At 45.3% G+C, this 19,338-nt stretch overlaps 2 protein-coding genes across 6 annotated transcripts in view; both read right to left on the reverse strand.

Moving 5' to 3' along the window:
* Positions 1-418: 418 nt before the first annotated feature.
* Positions 419-8,623, reverse strand: PGLS (6-phosphogluconolactonase). The gene is made up of 5 exons (XM_075902462.1): positions 8,264-8,623; positions 7,027-7,134; positions 1,827-1,928; positions 1,121-1,261; positions 419-881 (listed from the first exon to the last, which is right to left on the reverse strand). Exons 1-5 carry the CDS (start codon positions 8,537-8,539, stop codon positions 744-746), a joined length of 765 nt encoding a protein of 254 aa, XP_075758577.1. The 5' UTR covers positions 8,540-8,623; the 3' UTR covers positions 419-743.
* Positions 8,624-9,173: 550 nt separating this feature from the next.
* SLC27A1 (solute carrier family 27 member 1) overlaps positions 9,174-19,338 on the reverse strand; it is a 64,029-nt gene continuing 53,864 nt past the window's right edge. For 4 of the 5 annotated variants that reach the window (XM_075902457.1, XM_075902460.1, XM_075902459.1 and 1 more), the window contains one exon: positions 9,174-11,264. In XM_075902457.1, the coding sequence (XP_075758572.1) occupies positions 11,107-11,264 (158 nt within the window). In that variant the 3' untranslated portion in view covers positions 9,174-11,106. The remainder of the gene's footprint in view (positions 11,265-19,338) is intronic. The other variant, XM_075902458.1, reaches the window with a different exon arrangement.

The raw sequence follows: 19,338 nt of genomic DNA on the forward strand, positions 1-19,338 counted from the left end.
AGGCAAGACAGGACAGACCTCTCCCAACAGCCCCAGCGGGAGAGGAGGTGCTGGGCAGTGCACCCCTGCTCAAGCCCACAAAGTCACTGTGGCCTGGCAGCCAGCGGCACAGCAGCCAGCATCCTAGTGCATTGTACAATGAAAGGGTAACAGTGGAGCCGGAACAAGAGCCCAAAAAGGCTCCATAAAACTCTCAAAACTAAAAGTTATCCTAACTCCAAAGTTGTTTGGGACATTTCCAAACAAATATTTGTGAATAGGCCTCGGACTTCACCTCTTCATCTGCACTGCTTCTCCTTAAAGGAGTATACATACTCTTATAGCTTTCCTCACAAGGATAAAGGGATGAAGATCAAAACCTTAGCTGATATTTAAGCAACAAGTAATATCTGAAGATAAAATAAACAAGAGCCGAAAACCTGAAACATACATCTTTAATATTGTGCATTCACATCACACCACATTAACCGCTCACAAGACAGACGGCATGACCAGCATTCCCATTTGCAGCTAGAGATCAGATTTGGGAGTCTTATATCTCCCCTCCCCAACCATAGGTTATTACAGTGATCCACAAAGTACCACTTGATTAAAAAAAGAGAAATAGACAGTGTTAGTTTAGTGCCACACTCAAGTACTATGACCAGAGTCCTCAATCCGGAATGTTGTAGAGCCGGCTCTATGCAGGAACTGCAGCCAGTCCTCCTGAATCACCATCCTGAAACCCAGCCAGGTGTTTGGTTCTACAAGATAGAATGCTTCTCAAAGGGAACAGTCAGCTCTTTGGCCGCAGACTCATCCAGAAACCAGTGCAACTTCCCAGTATGAGGCTGGACAAGAGCAGCAGGGAGAGGGTTCTCCTCATCGCCTTCCAAAATGCGCTGTCCAAAGAAACAGAGCATTAGCACTGCCAGTCCCATTAATCCAGGGACCCATAGAGCAATGAGATAGGCATGGAAGTGTTCACCAATCCTATACTTTCTACAGCTGGCCAAAATTGTTTCCATCAAAATGTTTTTTTCTGTGGAAAATGTATTTAACTAAATTGATGCTTTGGCAGAAAAACTGTTAAATGTTGGGTTTTCATCAATCAACAATTTTCTTCATTTTTAAACCGTACCTTTAAGATGGCAGCTTTACTTTCCCCTGTAGCAACAAATACAACAGTCCGTGCTGCATTCAAAACAGGCAACGTTAGAGTTATCCGTTCAGCTGGCGGCTTTGGAGAATTACTAATAGAAGCAACTATCTTCTCTTTTTCCTGTCATGAAAAACAAAGCCCAAAGTGTGAAAACTGATCAGAACATTGTAGACACAAGAGTCAAAGCAAAGGGTAGGTAGCCTCACCAAACTCAAGCTTGTGCTATTTGACTGACTAAACAGCCAGTAAAAGGAAACCAAAGATCATTATCAGACTTCAGGTTCTGTTCAGCATTAACCAACTCTAAATTATTCTAGGCAGACTCATGCATTCATGTACAGTTTGACTGAAGTCAACAGGGTTCCACATGGGCAGAGAATTATACCCATATGAATCAGGGCTAAGTAGAGAGGAAAGTCAAATTCCAGCCACTTTTCCTCTTGTTCCCATTTTCCTTTTTTTTTTTTTTTAAATCACATTCCAAATACTGGCAGCTGCCAAGTTCTAATGCCATACCTCAGAATCGTTCATCAAACTCTTTAAAAAAAATCCACACACATGCATGCATTCAAACTTACCACCTACGGACAAACTATAATGGAGAAAACGTCTTATCACTGTCATGAACAAAATGCACATTCTTATCCCATTATCAAATATCCCCTCCCTGGCTCTGTAAGATCACCTGCAGAAGTGGATGGTCTGGAAACAGGGAGCAGGTGTGACCATCTGGCCCTATTCCCAAAATCAGCAGATCAAAGACAGGCATGTTCTCACCCTGAAAGGCCTGCAAGAAGGAACAAAAACCCAGAGAGATTAGAGAGTAGAGCACAAATGAGGGCACTAAACAGAAAAAGGAGCTATCACCCCAAGAATAAGGCTGTATAACAAAGGATGCTCATGACAATGAATTTCCATTACATATTCAGTGTTCTGGCATCTCACAATTGAACACACAGTCAGATAGGGAGATTAAAACGTGGTTAATTAGGTAACTGTGTAACCCCTGAAAACCTCAGCAGTTACATGCTGCAGGATCTGCAGTATAAAGTTTATATTGCAGAGCTTGCAGCAGCTGGCTCTGTGAAGCCAGTGTGTACCAGGAGCCTGTCCCCCAGCCCTGCTCCCAGGAAGCAGAGCTGGGAGCATGCATGTCATCATTATGGTATCCAATAAGCTCATGCTTATCAGTTAACCATTTAAACAGTTATATGGTTACATCCTTACTATCACAGGGACGTTTAATATCGGTTAAATTTCAGTGGTCCCCAACCTTTTGGGGTTGCTGGGTGCCCGGGGCCGGGGCCGTACATGCGCCGTGCGCCTGGGGCGCAAGAATGGCTCAGGCTGGCCCTGGTCACTAGGCAGGTGCACATAAATGCCCCGGTGGGCGCCATGGCGCCCACGGGCACAACGTTGGGGACCACTGGTTAAGTGAATAGTCGAGTAACCTCATGAAATTTTATCGGTTAGTTGACTAGTCTATAGTTCCCAGGGGCAGTGCCAGCAGCCACTGTACCAGAGGCAGCAGTGCGGGGTGCCAGGTGGGACCAGCTACCTGTCACCCTGTTCTGCTGCTTCTGAGAAAGAGGCAGCAGTGTGGGGTGGCAGCAGTCCCTGTCTAGGGGGCGGTCTGAGCTCCTAGACCCAGCACAAGCCAGAACTGAGCCGGGCTGCCTGCCAGCCTGGCTCTTAATACACTTGAAATGCAGAGCTGAAACGCAGATAGGTCCTGTACCCAACATGAGCCAGGACTGAGCCAGGCTCTGGCCAGCCTGCTAAAAAATTTTACTGGCAGGGAAACGGGGAGAGGGAAATGCATGTAGTCTATAGCATTAACCTATAAGCTTTTGCTTACTGGTTAATCGACTATACTATTATATTCCTGTACCGTCAGAGACTGCATCTAGGTTACAATAGCAGAACTTCATCATTAGGTTATACGCTTTTGGTTTAACCATCACTCAAACACATTATCGTTAGTTTAAAAAACAACACACTCATTCCACTAGAAAGCCTTCCCACTAACAGACACCATCTTCACCTCCCTGAGTACAAACACCACATATATACCCCAATAAACACATCATCTTGTCCACAAATATTTTTATAAAAAAATATCACATAGGACATTGCAATGAATAACTTAAATTTCATTAATCTTATCAGCTCTCCTGTCTGTGCAAGTGCACCCAATTCTGGGTTCCCCAGATGGTCTTTCCAGTTTCTTTTGGGAATTCAATATCTTGGCCAGCTCAAAAGTGGTTTTGGTAAATTGGTTTGCTCCAAAAGTCTTTTGAGAAGATTATTAGCAGTCCATCATTTTGGAACACAAGGATTATTACAGAGAAATAGTTTAGGAGAAAAGGACTGAATTTAGGATTTGCACTTGAAAAAAAAAAAAAAGGCTTTCCAGAATCTATGATTAACAATCTTTTTTTATTTTACTTAAAACTAGCAGAAATATCCGGCATCGCCCGGGGAAAATACAGTGAAAGGGGTGATGAATGAACTACGTCAATGACGTTAACATAGCATATTTTATTGGAAATACTTTTTCTTATATCATAGGGAAAGGATCTCATAGTTGCAGTTTATGTCACACACTTAACAGAAGAGTCCAGCAAATGCCTATGATCAGGCGCTACTAAAAGCTAATTAGTGGCCCAATTGGGGCTCTGGGGGCACCGATTTTGAGATTAACCAATCCAGTAATTGAAGTTAGGAAATCAGTAATACCCATGAAAAATTTTGTGTTTCTATGATCAGGTGCTACTAAAAGCTAATTATCAGTGGGTCCAATTGGGGCTCTGGGAGAACTGATTTCAAGATATAATCAATCCAGTTATTTAAGTTAGGAAATCAGTAGTATCCGTTCAAAATGTGGTGCTTCTAGCTCTTATCATTTCTGAGATCTTTCAGAACAAACAAACAAACTTTCAGAAATATTTATAAGATGAAGTTTGATAAATTAACATGAGAAAGTTAAAATGCTTAATCTGTTAAATAATTTAAATTAAACCATTCTCCCTAGTTGCAACATTAGAAAAATGGCTCAGGTGTAATGATGTAATTAACAGTGAGTTTCCATTAGCAACTGGTGGTCCATGGAAAGGTTTACATTGGTCTGTGGACCTCCTGGCTCAACAAGGTTGAGAATCACTGAAATAGAGGTACCTTTGGCCTCTCCCCCCGAGAAACCTCCCCAGGCTTCCTCTTGCTCCAGAATTGCTCACAGAGATTTCGGGTCTGTTACCACAGTGGTGAAATCACACTGTCACTCTGATGTGGATAATGGACAGACTCCTTATGAATTTTTCCTCATCCAAGCAGTTGATGATTTAAACAATGTGTTAAGATGCCAAGTGAAAACACTTGGTGCATCCACAGAGAGGCAGAAAGGATTGTGTCATGGTGAACAAGCCCTTGTGAGCTCATTGAGATGTTTTGACTTACAGCTTCAAAGGAATTGTTCTGTCTTTGGGCTGCACATTGCCTACACTCGAATGGAGTTAGGTGTGACAACACATTTCCGAGTTATTCTGACACAAAGTGAAATCTATGCTAACAATCCCACATCCAGAGAAAGAAAGCTCTGCTGTCCAAAGTAAATTCAAAGTTTCTCCATATTTCTTCAAAGATCGCCTCTACCAGGCAGTGGGGCTTTGACTGACTGATCCCTTATATTTTTGAAGGATGACTAAATATTACCTGGATCTTCTTGAGTAATATCAACAGATTGCTTTGGGCCCAATCCTAGCTTAAAATTAAATTGGATCAGGCTGTAGTAAGATGAAGGCCTAAAACATAAGCCAGTGCAGCAATGGCCTGGTCTGAGGCCTACCTAACAATGGACAAAACTTGACTAGCATAAAGCTAAACTAAGCTGTGACTAAAAGGCAGGCCCCAGCTTGCAGAACTTGGCATGAATAGGGCTGAGAGCGCAAAACACTAATTGGTACTAGGTACCGACTGCAGAACAATAATTGGTACTGGTCATAAGTGGAAAGCACATGGTATCATTAGCTCATATAAAAAGATGTTTGTACCCATGCCTCACAGATACAGACTCAGGTTCAGGAAAGGGTCTAAAATGACAGCATGATGGATAGAGATGATCTAATCAAACCATGAGGTACCGGGAGATGGGTGCTATCTAAGAAGCATCAGAGGGTGGTCACCTGACAACATCAGCAGTGAGGTGTGACTTGTTGTACCTGTATATAAAGTGGTGTCGGGGGGGAAGAAGGAGGGGAGACCGTCTTTGGATGACCTAGGGGGCAGTGGAAATTTCCCACTGATTGAGTCATTCCATTGCTACGGGGTAAATATGCATAGAGGTTCAGTAGAGTCTACTAACAACTATTACTGTACTTCACTTAGCAATAAACCTGGCCCCTTCGATCCTTATCTGGTTTGTGGTCTTTGGGAGATCTTTTGGGGTCTGCTGTGGAGACTAAGTGCGCAAGTCGACACGGTACACATCACTGAGCACACATGCAAGCAGCCTTCTGGTTATCATCATCAGTGGAGCCAGAGACCTGTGAGGACACCTCGGCAGTAAATCCCAACCTCCCTCCTGAATAACTACACAGGCGCTTTGTAAGCAGGTTGGGAAGTGGTCTTATTTGGCAGTTATTATTAGGTATTATTTACATAAAGGCATTGCCATCATGGTACTGACATATACATATCTCAGTAGCTTTACATATAAAATAGCCCAGCCCCACTGATCTCCATGAGCAATGTACCTTTCAAGGGTTAGTGATATGGTCTTCTCCACCCTGTAATTGTCATGGTTAGTTCAGTATTGTCATTCTGGTTTGTGGAAACAGAGGACACTTGATAATTTTGCAGTAACTTTGAAAAATGCAGTTCCAGTACCTCTCATTAGGGATGTAAATTCCAATTCATCAGTTAACCAGTTAATGTTAGGTTATACTGGGGCTGCTGCTGGCTCCCAGCCCATTCCGGAGCAGCCCTTGTCCATAGCAAACTGGACTCCTGCACAGAGAGAGGCTGCTCTGGACACAGGAGCAATCCCTGCCTGTGGGGCCCCCGAGTTCCCCAGAAATAGGGGCTGATCTGAATGAGAGCAACCCCTGTCTGCAGCAGGCCCCCTGCAGACCCGGGGCAGCCCCCTTCCTGAAGCAGGTGGGGAGGTGCTCCAGCCCCTTCTGATTACCAGTTAATTGGAACCAGTAAGCACCATCCATTAAGAGGACTATGGAAGTTGTCTCATGAAATTGTGGGATAGTTCTGGATGACTCCCAGGCTCAGAGTCAAATGGGACTACATCTCCACTGCAAAGTAACAGGTCTTAGATCCTGGATCTAATCTTGAATCGCAGTTTTAATCCCCTAGTACAGCAGTGTCATGGGACCCTTGGTCTGGACCCTGGGTTAATGCAATTGCAGTATAGTTGCATGGGGGGCTTCTATGGGGCCCTAACCCATCTCTATGGTAGGGAGGAGTTCTTAGAGGATCACATGACACCCTTTACTTCTTGTCACTGTTTATCTTGACCCCAGAAGTACTACCCCAGGGGTGGGACTTCCTGAGGCAGGTGGGCAGGGCATAAGGAACCAGGGGCGTCGCCAGTGGTTTCAGGGGGTGTGGCCAAAGTTTCCCTATTTTTGGTTCAGAAAAATACGATCACTATACCTATAGCATTGTCAGAAAAAAACTATAGCCTGAATTAGTTTCCCAAGCAAACTAGTAAGAAAACAAGTAACATTAGCAGTAAGAGAAATATTAAGTGTTTAAAAATTTTAAAATACCGGCAAGTATTGTCGGTGACACAGATAGCAAACATATTTAATAAAACAGTAAGTTTCACTTTTATTTGAAGAAGTTTGGTATGCAAAACAAAACTTCTCCAGTACCTCTTTTAACTTCTCAGCATAGTCTGAAGCAGCCTCTTCTACAGTTAAGGAGGAGTTAATGACAACCACTTGACTTTCTGGTATGGAGAGCTTGGAGAGAAGATGAGCCTGAAAAAAATAAAGATGACCCTCAGAATTCCAACCAAGAAGTTGAACTACATGGTTTTACGTACTGGGCTATTTCTCTACAACCAATAACAAAATCAGAGTAAATTTACTTTCATAGCTTTTGGAGACAACAGCATCTGCCAGTGAATGGGAATATCAACAAAAATATAGAGATCCTAAGGCCTCATCTACACTTAAAAGCTAGTCTGACAGGGTCAGCAGGGCCCTCCTTACCCATATGCAGAATACACAGCTGCATAAAGCATCCAAAAATTTGGGATACCACTGGGTCTTAATGTCCACCTACCTTCCTCTTCCTAGTGGCTGGGCTTCCTCCCAAGAGGATCTGGTTAACAGTGGAAAAGCCTGCCAGAGCTATGAGCAGAACATGGAACCTGTGAAAGAGCCATTCATGTGGTAATGAAGCCCTTTAACAGACATTTGACAACCCCAGGTAAATACTGTCAGTTTCTGTATCTATAGGACCTTAAGGTTTCCTTTACAATATTTCATTAGTGCTATACTGAAAATTATAAAAATCATATCTAAAAAGGCTACCTGTAGCTGGCACTGGGCATAGGGGCATCAGGTTAACAGTACTCAGAAGACCCTGATCCTAAGGTCTCATTTACACTTAGGCTATGTCTACACTCGTGGCTTCTTGCAACAGAAATATGTAAATGAGACTAAACGTGGAATATTGTCAAGCCTCATTTACATACCTAATGAGCCACCATTTTTGCAGACGAGGCTCTTGCACCGTCTACACTGCCCCTTATTGTGCAACAAAACCCTCTTGCGCAATTCCGTTCTTCCTGGAAAATAATCAGCGTAACGGCATTGCACAAGAGGGTTTTGTTGCGCAAGAAGGGGCAGTGTAGACAGTGCAAGAGCCTCTTCTGCAAAAATGGCAGCTCATTAGGTATGCAAATGAGGCTTGGCGATATTCCACGCTTAGGCTAGTTTGCATATTACTGGCAGGAGTGTAGACATCGCCAGCTAGTGGCAAACGCACAACCCGCAGCGCCATGACTGAGCGACTGACGGGCCCGTGTAGACTCGCGGAGCCCGAGGCACTGAGGCGGCAGGGAGCGCGGCTACACCCGAGGCAGACGGAGCCGCCCCTCACCTGGTAGGCGCCGAAGGTGCTGTCCGCGTGTCCCACCGGCACCAGCCGCTCGTCGCAGAAGGCCACGAGCCAGTGGGCGGGCGCGGCGGGGCCGGCGGGGGCGACGGCCGCGGGCAGCTCCTGGGCCAGGATCCGCACCAGGCTCCCGCCCGACAGCCCCAGCGAGAAGCGGCCGCCCGCCTCGGCCGCGCGCTGCGCCACCAGCTGCGCCAGCGACGCGCCCAGCTCCTGCGGGGAGGGGAAGACGGAGATGTGGCGGGGCGCGAGGCCGGGCATGGCGGGGCAGGGGCGGAAGTTTGCGCCGTTACCGAGAGACAGCCGGAAGCTGGACGCAGCACGGGGGCGCGCGTACAGCCGGAAGGGGCGTGTCTAGAGAGAGTGGGTCTCCAACACCGGAAGTGATGTGTGAAAACAGGCCGAGTTTCCCAGACGTGCCCGCCTGTCTCGTGGAGGCCCGGGGGGGCCAGGCAGCCCCCGGCGCTACGAGTAATCCCGGCCCCGCCCAGGAGCAGGCTGGGGGGATGCGGGCTCAATGCTCCGGCTCGCCATCCAGGCCTGTAACAACCCCCCCCCCCCCCCCCCCGGTCCATCTCGTGCCACAGATCGTCCCCCACCTCCCTGGTCGTCTCCTCCCCTGGCTCTACCGCGAGTACCGCGGTCAAAAGTCACGTATCTGGGTGTAACCAGTTCAACTATATGGAATACGCGTAACCAGTTAACCGGCCCACTGCACCACAGGCAAGGGCCGCTCTGGCCCAGCTAGCAAGCATCAAGCAGTGAGGCTCAGGGTGATGCTTACCAGGTAGCTGGTTACCAGTTTACATTCCTACTTCTCACCTCCACTCTGCCTTCTTCCTTTATAAACAGTGAAGTTTCTGGTACACAAGAGCTTATCTCACCACGTGGAAATGAATGAAAGCTACACTGTTTCATTTAAATTAATTTGTTTTTATTTCTGAGCTTGATAAAAGAAATACAGTTAGACAATATAGTGATCAGTTTGAAAGACAATTTTGTTTTAAAAGTTCAATTAGTCAATTCATGAGATTCTTCAAACTACAAGAAACTTTAGGATATTTCAAGCGCTATCCCGATTCCTAGCTCATGCACTTAGTTCCCAAGCTGCAGACTCCCACACTTTGCTTCTGAGCATATTATAGTTCAAGTTAACTTGGGTCATTTTTATCATGAATTAATTTCCGCTTACTGTCTGTCCTGATAAAAGGCACATTCCACATAAAAAAATTAGTATTTAAACTATTTACAATGTCCAGTTTCTACAGTGCATTGAACATTAAAACTGTTTCAAAAGCATCTGCAAAACTCTTTATAAAAATATTTTAGATGAAACACTAACTCCATCAGAGAAAGGGCAGAATGATTTTTTCCTTACTTACACTGCATGTCATATTAAAATAATTAGAACAGCACAGGGTGCCACAGAACAGAGTTTAAGGAGTATAAATTGCTTTAAATAGTATGAGTCCACTGAAAATTCCTTAAGGCATCACAAGACTGGGTACACCAGCAGTAGCCACCATTAGTGGATATGGCAAGTTCAAATGTCTCCAAAAGCTGCTCAGGATGGTGCAATTAAAATGAGAAAATAATCCTTTGTTAGGACAAGTGGAACCACTGCATACATACACCAGTGAAAGTCAATCCCTTTAATTTTCCAGTTTTAAGAATTACATTTAGTTCTAATTATGGCAAAAGCACCAGAAAAACAAATACATCCAGAAATGTCTGTTAATAAACTTGCCCACATTAAATGGAATATAAAATTCTTACTGAGGTTGGAGTAGACATTAAATTTATTCTGTTCCGATTTGTCTTGTCATATGTGGCCTACACATTGGTGTTCAACAATTGCCACTCATTTTTTGCAGATGGCAACACAATTTGAAGATAGAACTATCGGTAAATATAAAATTTTAAAAAAATTACACAGCAGTATTAAAATTAATATTTCCTAAAACCTCAACTTAGCATTAAAAGGTGTAACATTACCATATGACTCCTCTGGCAAGACTTGCCATTTACCTCATCACCTAGCCCAGTAACAAATTTAAATACATTGTTTATTTACTGGCGTATTGTCCTAGGCAGTTGTCCTATGCCCCTAATTATGCTTTTTAACCATTTACACACAATCTACTCCCTTCCGTGAATTAACCTATTTGTTCTGCAGATCACAGTTTGTAAAGATTCACAGAGGCTGCACCCCAGTGGGTCAACAAACTGATTAATTCTCAGTACTATTATTATTTATTATTGTAATGCAAACCTTATTGTGCTAAGTATTGTGCAAACAGAATACCGTAGGTAAACATATGATAGACCCTTCAGAGCAAGATTTCCCACTACAGTGAATCTTAGATGTGCAATCAAGAAAGAAATGTGAGGTGGGGTGATCAAAGGCTCTACCTGAAGCAAGAGAGCAACATAAAATAGAGAGAGAAAGCAGAACACCTGCTCAGGACACATGCATTTCTACTCAGTTACATCCTCAAGATGTTCCAATAAATAATTCAGACCATAAACACCTCTCATATTGCAGAACCCCTCAGATTATAGTGGTTATAAAAAGAAAAAATATCTCTAGATACAGAGATATCTAGAGAAATGGCATATCTAAGCCTAGGATAGGAACAGGTCACAAATTAAAGTACTTAACACATGTGAGAAAAACATCCTATGCCCCAGTGAATTTGTCATGGTTGCTGATGCACTGCATGGGGACCTTGTACTCTTTATCTAGCAGGAATCTCTTGGTTCCACAGACAGGGCCTTTCTTAAACCCATTAGCAGTGTTTCCTGCAAAAGGCACATACCAGACAAGATCACAGAGCGACCTTTCTGGCACAGATCTTCTCAAAGAGGCACTCATCCAAGGGAACGTATTTTCCCAACTTCAGATCAAGAAAATATAATCGGTCTGATGTTTGATGAGGGTCAAATCCTTCTCTCTGTAAACGGGTTTTCTGGATTTTGAATGTGCCTTGAAAAAGAGAAAATATTTACATGAAAATGTTCAGAGCTGGTAACATGGACATAAAGCTAGGAAGATAAATGTGAACCTACATACTACTTGTTATTGGTGTTAAACCTAGAAACCAGACATTTCTTACCACCACACATCAGAATTAATTCCACTGGCTGATGTGAGATGGGATAGATCAGGCTCTAGGTCACTTGGGATCAGTAAAAAGACAAATGACAATCAATTTATGGTATGTGCGCTACAGACACCACAGGTTTTATTTCTCCTTTCTCCACCAATCTCTGACAGTACAGGATCTCTGTAATTTCAGTCGTGCATTGTATTTTTGATCTAAGCCAGTTGGCCCCAAACACTGAGGCATGCCCCTTGGGGGGCAGGAGGAGGGAGGGAAGGAGAGGAATTTCTGGGGATGCAGCATGGATCCTGGGCCAGGGAATGGAGTGTCTCCCAGCTCTGCTCTGCACCTAGCTCCATACTGGCCCTGCTCCAGCTCCAGCTGTAGGTCCAGTCATGACTCCCAGCCATAGGGTTGCCAGATGGTTTAACCAAAAATACCAAACACCCTGCTCCCCCCCCCCAAAAAAAAACAGTGGGGAAAAAATTCTGTTGAGAAAAAAAAGGGGGAGACCAAAGTTATTGAGAAAAAAAAGAAAAAAAAAAGGACCCCAAGAGTTAAGCAAATAAATAAACAAATAAATAAATAATTAAAAAAAAAAAAAACAGTGTGGCCTCTTTAAAAAAAATGCTTTTGAGGCTTTTTGGCCCTAACAGGTTGCCCGTGGCTGTCCGCCATCTTGTTTTCCTGCTCTGGGCCAGACAGCTCTCCTGAGCAGTTTGGGGACCACCGCTACAGGCCAAACCTTCATTACAGGTGCACTGAGGCATAGTTCATTTTTGTACAAAGACTTCAAGGTGCAATATATTGTAGATGTTGTAATAACGTGATATCTGTAGCACTGAATCCAACTGGCAATGTTTGAGGAGTTCAGTGGCTCAGTTAAACCAATTTGCTGTATTACAGATTATGGTATGTGGAAAGAGTGGAGATGGAAACTGATGCTTTAATTAGCTGTCACGTTGAAAATCCATCCAGCCGTTGCATCTCAGCTTTATTCTAAGGCAACAGGAAGATCAGCCTTTTGATGCCACTGGTAGTTGCTGCACAGTGGTGAAATATCTGTCATTTAATGTCTGCCGTTTCAGACATTTTGTCTACTACTTAATAAAGGCTCTTGTTCAGAGTTGTAACTATTTCCCAGTCTCAATTACAGATCTTGTGTGATACTAGTCTGTCATTTCTGCCAACTAGAGGTGGCTTAAATTTACTATGTGTGAGCTTTGTACTTTCTTGTTTCTACTTCTCCAAAAGAATCTGCCTGGAAACGAAACAACAGCCACCTCTAAAGCTGTTTAATTAGCTTACCAGACAGTTAATCACAGTATGAGATTGTGAATGATTGCAAATCTCCAGCATGAATGAGGACAAATTATTAAACAGTAAATAGTATGTGCAAGATGGAGTCACTAGGGCAGTGGTTCTCAACTCATTTCAGTCCACGGACCACCAGGCCAATCAAAAAAATTTTGTGGACCACCTCCTTTTTGAGACATGATAAAAAAGAGCAGACAAAGAACATTTTGATTTGAAATTTATTTCTTACTGACAGATTTTTGGATTCTCTTCTCACTGACAAGCTTTTCAAAGTTTGGAGTGGTACTTGATCATGCACAACGAATATCACTTTCCACTGCAAGCCGATTCCTCTGTTTGGACTTAATGTGCAACAAACACGAAAATCCAGTCTCACACATATAAGTTGATGCAAATGGCAAAATAAATCTGACTGCATGTGCTGACAGATTTGGGTAACTCCTGGTCACGCTGGCCCAAAATTTCTCTATGGTAGACTGCTGGTTCACGTCTTGAGCCGCAAAATCATTTTTCAGATCCAAGAATTCCTCCTGCAGATCCTCTGGAACACTATTAACATCTGTTGTAAATGGATTCCTGATTAAAGATAATCCATCCCTTGTCCTGTCCACCCCCGGAAAGTATTGTTGGAATTCATCTCATAGCTTCCATAAATGATCGAGAATTTGCGTCCGAATGGCTTCCTTTTCCCCCAGCATGGCATCCACATATGGAAATTGAACCAAATTATTGCCATCGACTCTTATGATCCAGAGTTCCAATTTGTCAAGAAAAGCCTTGATGATGCTTTGGTGAGAGAACAGATTTGCACCTTTCCCTTGCAGCTGAAGATTCAGTTTGTTCAAAATTCCAAAAATATCAACAAGATACGCAAGTTCTAAATTTGACTGCGTCAGCACATTTTAGAATTCTTCTTTCCCTTGAGCCTGGAGAAATAAATCCAACTCCTCTCTCAATTGAAATACTCTATTGAGTACTTTCCTTGCTGACAACCACCGTACAGAAGTGTAGAACAGCAACACATCTAAGTCAGAACCCATGTCCAGGCAAAATCTTTTGAACAGCCTAAGCGATGAGGAGTCCTGTGGCACCTTATAGACTAACTGAAGTGTAGGAGCATAAGCTTTCGTGGGCAAAGACCCACTTCGTCAGATGCATGTAGTGGAAATTTCCAGAGGCAGGAATAAATATGCAGGCCAGGATCAGGCTGGAGATGACCAGGTGGATCCAATCAAGGAGGATGAGGCCCACTTCTAGCAGCTGATCTGGAGGTGTGAATTCCAAGAGAATAGAAGCTGCTTTTGTAGTTAGCAAGCCATTCACAGTCTTTGTTTAATCCAGAGTTGATTGTGTCAAACTTAAAGATGAACTGTAGCTCAGCAGTTTCTCTTTGAAGTCTGGTCCTGAAGTTTTTTTGCAAAAAAACTTCAGGACCAGACTTCAAAGAGAAACTGCTGAGCTACAGTTCATCTTTAAGTTTGACACAATCAACTCTGGATTAAACAAAGACTGTGAATGGCTTGCTAACTACAAAAGCAGCTTCTATTCTCTTGGAATTCACACCTCCAGATCAGCTGCTAGAAGTGGGCCTCATCCTCCTTGATTGGATCCACCTGGTCATCTCCAGCCTGATCCTGGCCTGCATATTTATTCCTGCCTCTGGAAATTTCCACTACATGCATCTGACGAAGTGGGTCTTTGCCCACGAAAGCTTATGCTCCTACACTTCAGTTAGTCTATAAGGTGCCACAGGACTCCTCATCGCTTCTGCAGATTCAGACTAACACGGCTACCCCTCTGATACTGAACAGCCTAGTGTACAGAGCCGATGATTTGATGTGATTCACCACTTTCATCAACCCTTTGAAAACTGTGTTCAGTTGATCAGGTAATTTTTTTGACGCCAAAGCTTCCCTATGAAGGAAGCAATGAACTCCGGTTACTATTGGAGCGCGCTGTTTCACCAGCGTTTGGAAGCCCGATCTTGAGCCCAGCATGGCAGGTGCACCATCAGTGGTGACACCCACAATCCAGACCATGTACTTAAAAGAAATTGTTAACAATTTCATTCACATCCTGAGCCAATTTCATTCACATCCTGAGCCTTTGTGGTGGTATCAAGAGTCTTACAAAAAAGAAACTTGTCTTTGAAGTCTCCCTCAACCATGTATCATGCGAACACCAATAGCTGAGAGCACAATGTGACATCGGTCGATTCATCCAATTGTATGGCAAACAATGGAGACTTCTTTATTTCATCCACAACTTGTTCACTGACGTTCTGTGATATTTCATTTGTCCATCTCGATACTGTGTCGTTAGAGACAGATATATCATTCAGCTTCCTTGCTGCTTCCTCACCAAGAACAAGCCGCACCATCTCTTTTGCACAGGGGATCACAAGTTGCTCTACAATGGTATGAGGCTTCTTGGCCTGTGCAAGTTTGTATGCAACAATGTAGGAAGGGCGCACTGCATTGCTTGTCTTATTGTAGAATGCACTTGTTGAGTCGAGGCACTGCCTCGAGGCACTGCCTCAGACCTGATAACCACCGCTCAAAATAATCTTCATCCTTTTGCAACAAGTTGGAGTGACACTTTTCTAGATGAAGTTTCAGCTTAGCTGGCTTCATTGAGTCATTCCCCAAGACTTTGAAACAAATAATACATCGTGGCAAATCCGCACCTTCTTTTTCTTGACAAGTGAAGCCGAATTTGATGTAGTCCTCCGAATACTTGCGCTTGACATTTCTTCCTGTCGTTGCCATTATAAACAAACTACACCACACCTGTAAAACAGCTCATGTAGAACAGGATGAACGACACAGCAACCGCTCAGCACGACGGTGGCAGCTACACTGATGCTCAGAGCCTCAGACGGAAGTTACTGGCAACACAACGCAGTTGCGTCCTAACTGACACTATGGATGACGCACCACATCCTTATGAACACGGCGTGAAACAGCCTAGCAGCGGCGCCTGCTCATGCCGTGTGACTTTGGACAATGTTCCTATGGATCACCGAAAAAGTCACCATCAACCATCAGTTGAGAACCACGGCACTAGGGCAACGACACTCAGACTTCAAAAGCGACGAGGAGTCCTGTGGCACCTTATAGACTAACCAAAGTGTAGGAGCATAAGCTTTCGTGGGCAAAGACCCACTTCGTCAGATGCATGTCGATGATGACATGCATCTGACGAAGTGGGTCTTTGCCCACGAAAGCTTATGCTCCTACACTTCGGTTAGTCTATAAGGTGCCACAGGACTCCTCGTCGCTTTTGCAGATTCAGACTAACACGGCTACCCCTCTGATACTCAGACTTCAGTGGTTCAGGAAGCAAATTAGTGATCAACATTACCCATAAGAAGCACAGTGGTGTAAATTCATGGTTTCATTTGTTAGCCATATTTAAACAGTATAACGGGAATTATTTTGTGTAGATATCAGGGGTGGCCAAACTTCAACTTGGGAGCCTCATGCAGCTCTTTTACAGTGCAGCTCGTGGAGCCCCCTATGCCCTCCTTCCATTCTCCAACTACCAGAGTGAGGTGGGGCAGAGCCTCATGGTGCTCCCCAGGGTTAGGGTTAGGGTGGGGCTCGGAGTTTCAACAGGCACAGGGCTGAAGCCCTAAGCCAGGGGTGGGCAAAAGCCTCTCAGCAGGCCAGATCAAAGCCCTCCTAGGGCTTTGATCTGGCCCACGAGGCAGTTCCAGGCCCCTCCCACTAGCATGTTGCCTTGCAGTGGGAGAGGGGCACAGCCCTTCTAACTGCTTCTATTTAAAGGGCTCACGTCTTCCCCGCATCTTGTCTAGCAGCCCCAGGGAAGGCGCCAGCCCTTTAAATAGAAACAGTTGAAAGGGCTTGCGTCTCTGGCTTCCTAGCAACTCGCTAGAGATGTGGGGTACTGTGAACCCTTTTAAGTGCTTCTATTTAAAGGGCTGGCACCTTCTCTGTGCCTGTCAGGCAACGCATTGCCTAGCAGCTGTAGGGAACACGCGAGCCCTTTAAATAGAAACAGCTGAAAGAGCTAGCAGTTCCCTGTGCCTCTAGTGTGTTGCTGGAGACGCACAATCCCTTTCAGCTGTTTCTATTTAAAGGGCTCTCATTTTCCACGTGGCTGCTAGGCAACACTGCCTGACAGGCACGGGGAAGGCACGAGCCCTTTAAATAGAAGCACTTAAAAAAGCTCCCATCTCTTTCTCCCTAGGAATGTGCTAGAGGTGCGGGGAGCTGTGAGCCCTTTTAAGTGCTTCTATTGTCTTTCCTGTGCCTGTCAAGCAGCACTGCCTAGCAGCAGCAGGGAAAACAATAGCCCTTTAAATAGAAACAGCTGAAAGGGATTGTGGTCTCCGGCAATGTACTAGAGATGCAATGTACTAGAGATGCGGGGAGCTGCTAGCCCTTTCAGCTGTTTCTATTAAAAGGGCTCTCAAGTTCCCCGTGGCTGTTAGGCAACATGTTGGCTGACAGGCACAGGGAAGGTGCCAGTCCTTTAAATAGAAGCACTTAAAAGGGCTCACAGCTCCTGGCGCCTCTAGCACGTTGCTAGGGAGCCAGAGATGCGAGCCCTTTCAACTGCTTCTATTTAAAGAGCTCACCTGCTTAGGTGGCTGCATTGCTTGGCAGCCACCTGGCAGGCACAAGCCCTTTAAACAGAAGCACGTGAAAAGAGCTCACAGCTCTGCCCCACTGGGCTGTTGCCTGGGAGCTACCTGGAGGCGTAAGCCCTTTCAACTGCTTCTATTCAAAGGGCTTGTATCTGCCAGGCTACAGGTTAGCAGTGGGGGCCAGAAGCTGCGAGCCCTGTGATATGAAATCTAAGCCTCCCCCCCAGACAAATCTGGGAGGAGACTAGCCCCGGCACCCTCCCCTCTGCTCCAGGTCCTTTCCACTGGCTAGAAGTCAGGGGGCAGGGAGCCCAGGCCAAGCAAAGCTCCCAGTAGTATATCTCTTGACCCCACCCCTTTTGCCCAAGGGCCTGCCCCTTCTGGGTTGGCCTGCAGCCACTTCTGAAATTTGTGAAGTGCCCCCCCCCTCAAAAATGTTTGCCCACCCCTGCCCTGAGCCCTTGCAGGCACACCCTATTAAGCTGAAGCCCTTAGCCCTGGCAGGTTCGCCCTATAGGGACGAAGCCCAGCTCTCAAACTTCTGATGAAGTTTGGCCATCCATGGTGTGTGTTCAAAAGCTGCAGAGGGATAGTCGAGTTAGTCTTTAAGGTGCTACTAGACTATTTGTTGTTTTTTAAGTTTTTCCAGTTACAGATTAACAAAACATGTAGATGGTATCGTGAGCTTTCATGGGCAAAACCGACTTCATCATCTGAGGAAGTGGGTTTTGCCCACGAAAGCTCATGGTACCATCTATGTTTTGTTAGTCTTTAAGGTGCTACAAGACTATTCATTGTTTTTAAGTTTTTTCATGGTGTGCACGTATATTTGTTATTCTAACAGTAAATAGGTTAATAACTTAAATTGATAACTTTATGGGTTAATAACATGTTAAAAGCATCCTGGCTAGTTAATAACTTAGATTGGTTAGTAATTAAATCACACAGTGTTTTAATAGCACGTGCTGCAAAGAGTGCAGCAGACACTTTAAAGAGCCATTTGCAGCTAATGAGCCGCAGTCTGAGCATCAGTAAGCGAGGAGATTGAGAGAGCCCCCATTCATGTATGTTTAAAATTTCTTCAACAGATTACAAGGATCCCTTAGACTAGCAGTTCCCAACCACCGGTCCACAGATTGATGGTGGACCACAAACCTCTGCCTGCTGGGCCACAGCACCGCTGGGGAGCACTGTTCCCTATCAGGTGCATGCCTGCATGTGCACTAAAAAGTCTATTCCCACCCACCCACAGTGCGTGGTGCTGTGGACTGCCCCAGTGTGCTGTGGCTGGAGCCGGGCCTTGGTGAGGCTGTCCCTACTGGAACAGCCTCACCACGGCCCTGATTGTAGCTCTGGCAGGCAGCCATGCAGCCCATCCGGCAGGGCTGTGTGGCGAGCAGCTGCCATATGTCCTTTCTATTGCGGGCAGCATGTTCAGGATCAGGGAGTGGAGACTTCTGCCATGAGCATCCCGGCCTTTATCGATATTATCAAAGAGGATCAGGTTAGTGGCCTCGAGGAGCCACCCTGGGTATCCATGATTTCTGCCTCTTCTCTGGCAAGGCCCGGCTTCCCCTGTGGGATCTCTCCTGCCGGCACCAGCCTGCACCACGTTTGGCCATTTCCCAATGTTCCAGGGCGCTGCAGCTGGCAGCACTGGTTGGAATTGTGCAGAGGAAGCTGGGCTCTTGGACTCAAGCCAGCAGCTGTCAGGGTGGCTAGTATCCCCCAGCTGTCAGGTGGGTGCTGCAAGCCCAAGATGCGCATGGGTGCCTCTAGACCCTGACTGTTAACAGACTGGGGAGGAACTCTCGAGTCACCAAAAACGTGCACCCACCCGCTGCTTGTGCCGCAGACACCGCTGATCCTGTGCATGTGGTGGGGGTTTGGCTGTTGCCAGGTCTGGCAGGGCAGTGGTGGGGTCACTTCCTGGCCTTGGAAGAGTGCTTTGTTGCGTGGTGGGAGGGTCACATGGAGCCCAGTGTCACGTTACCAGATTTTAAGGGAAGCAGCCAGATCACTGCTGC

Source organism: Pelodiscus sinensis, chromosome 19 (assembly GCF_049634645.1).
Source record: "Pelodiscus sinensis isolate JC-2024 chromosome 19, ASM4963464v1, whole genome shotgun sequence".
Classification (NCBI taxonomy): domain Eukaryota; kingdom Metazoa; phylum Chordata; order Testudines; family Trionychidae; genus Pelodiscus; species Pelodiscus sinensis.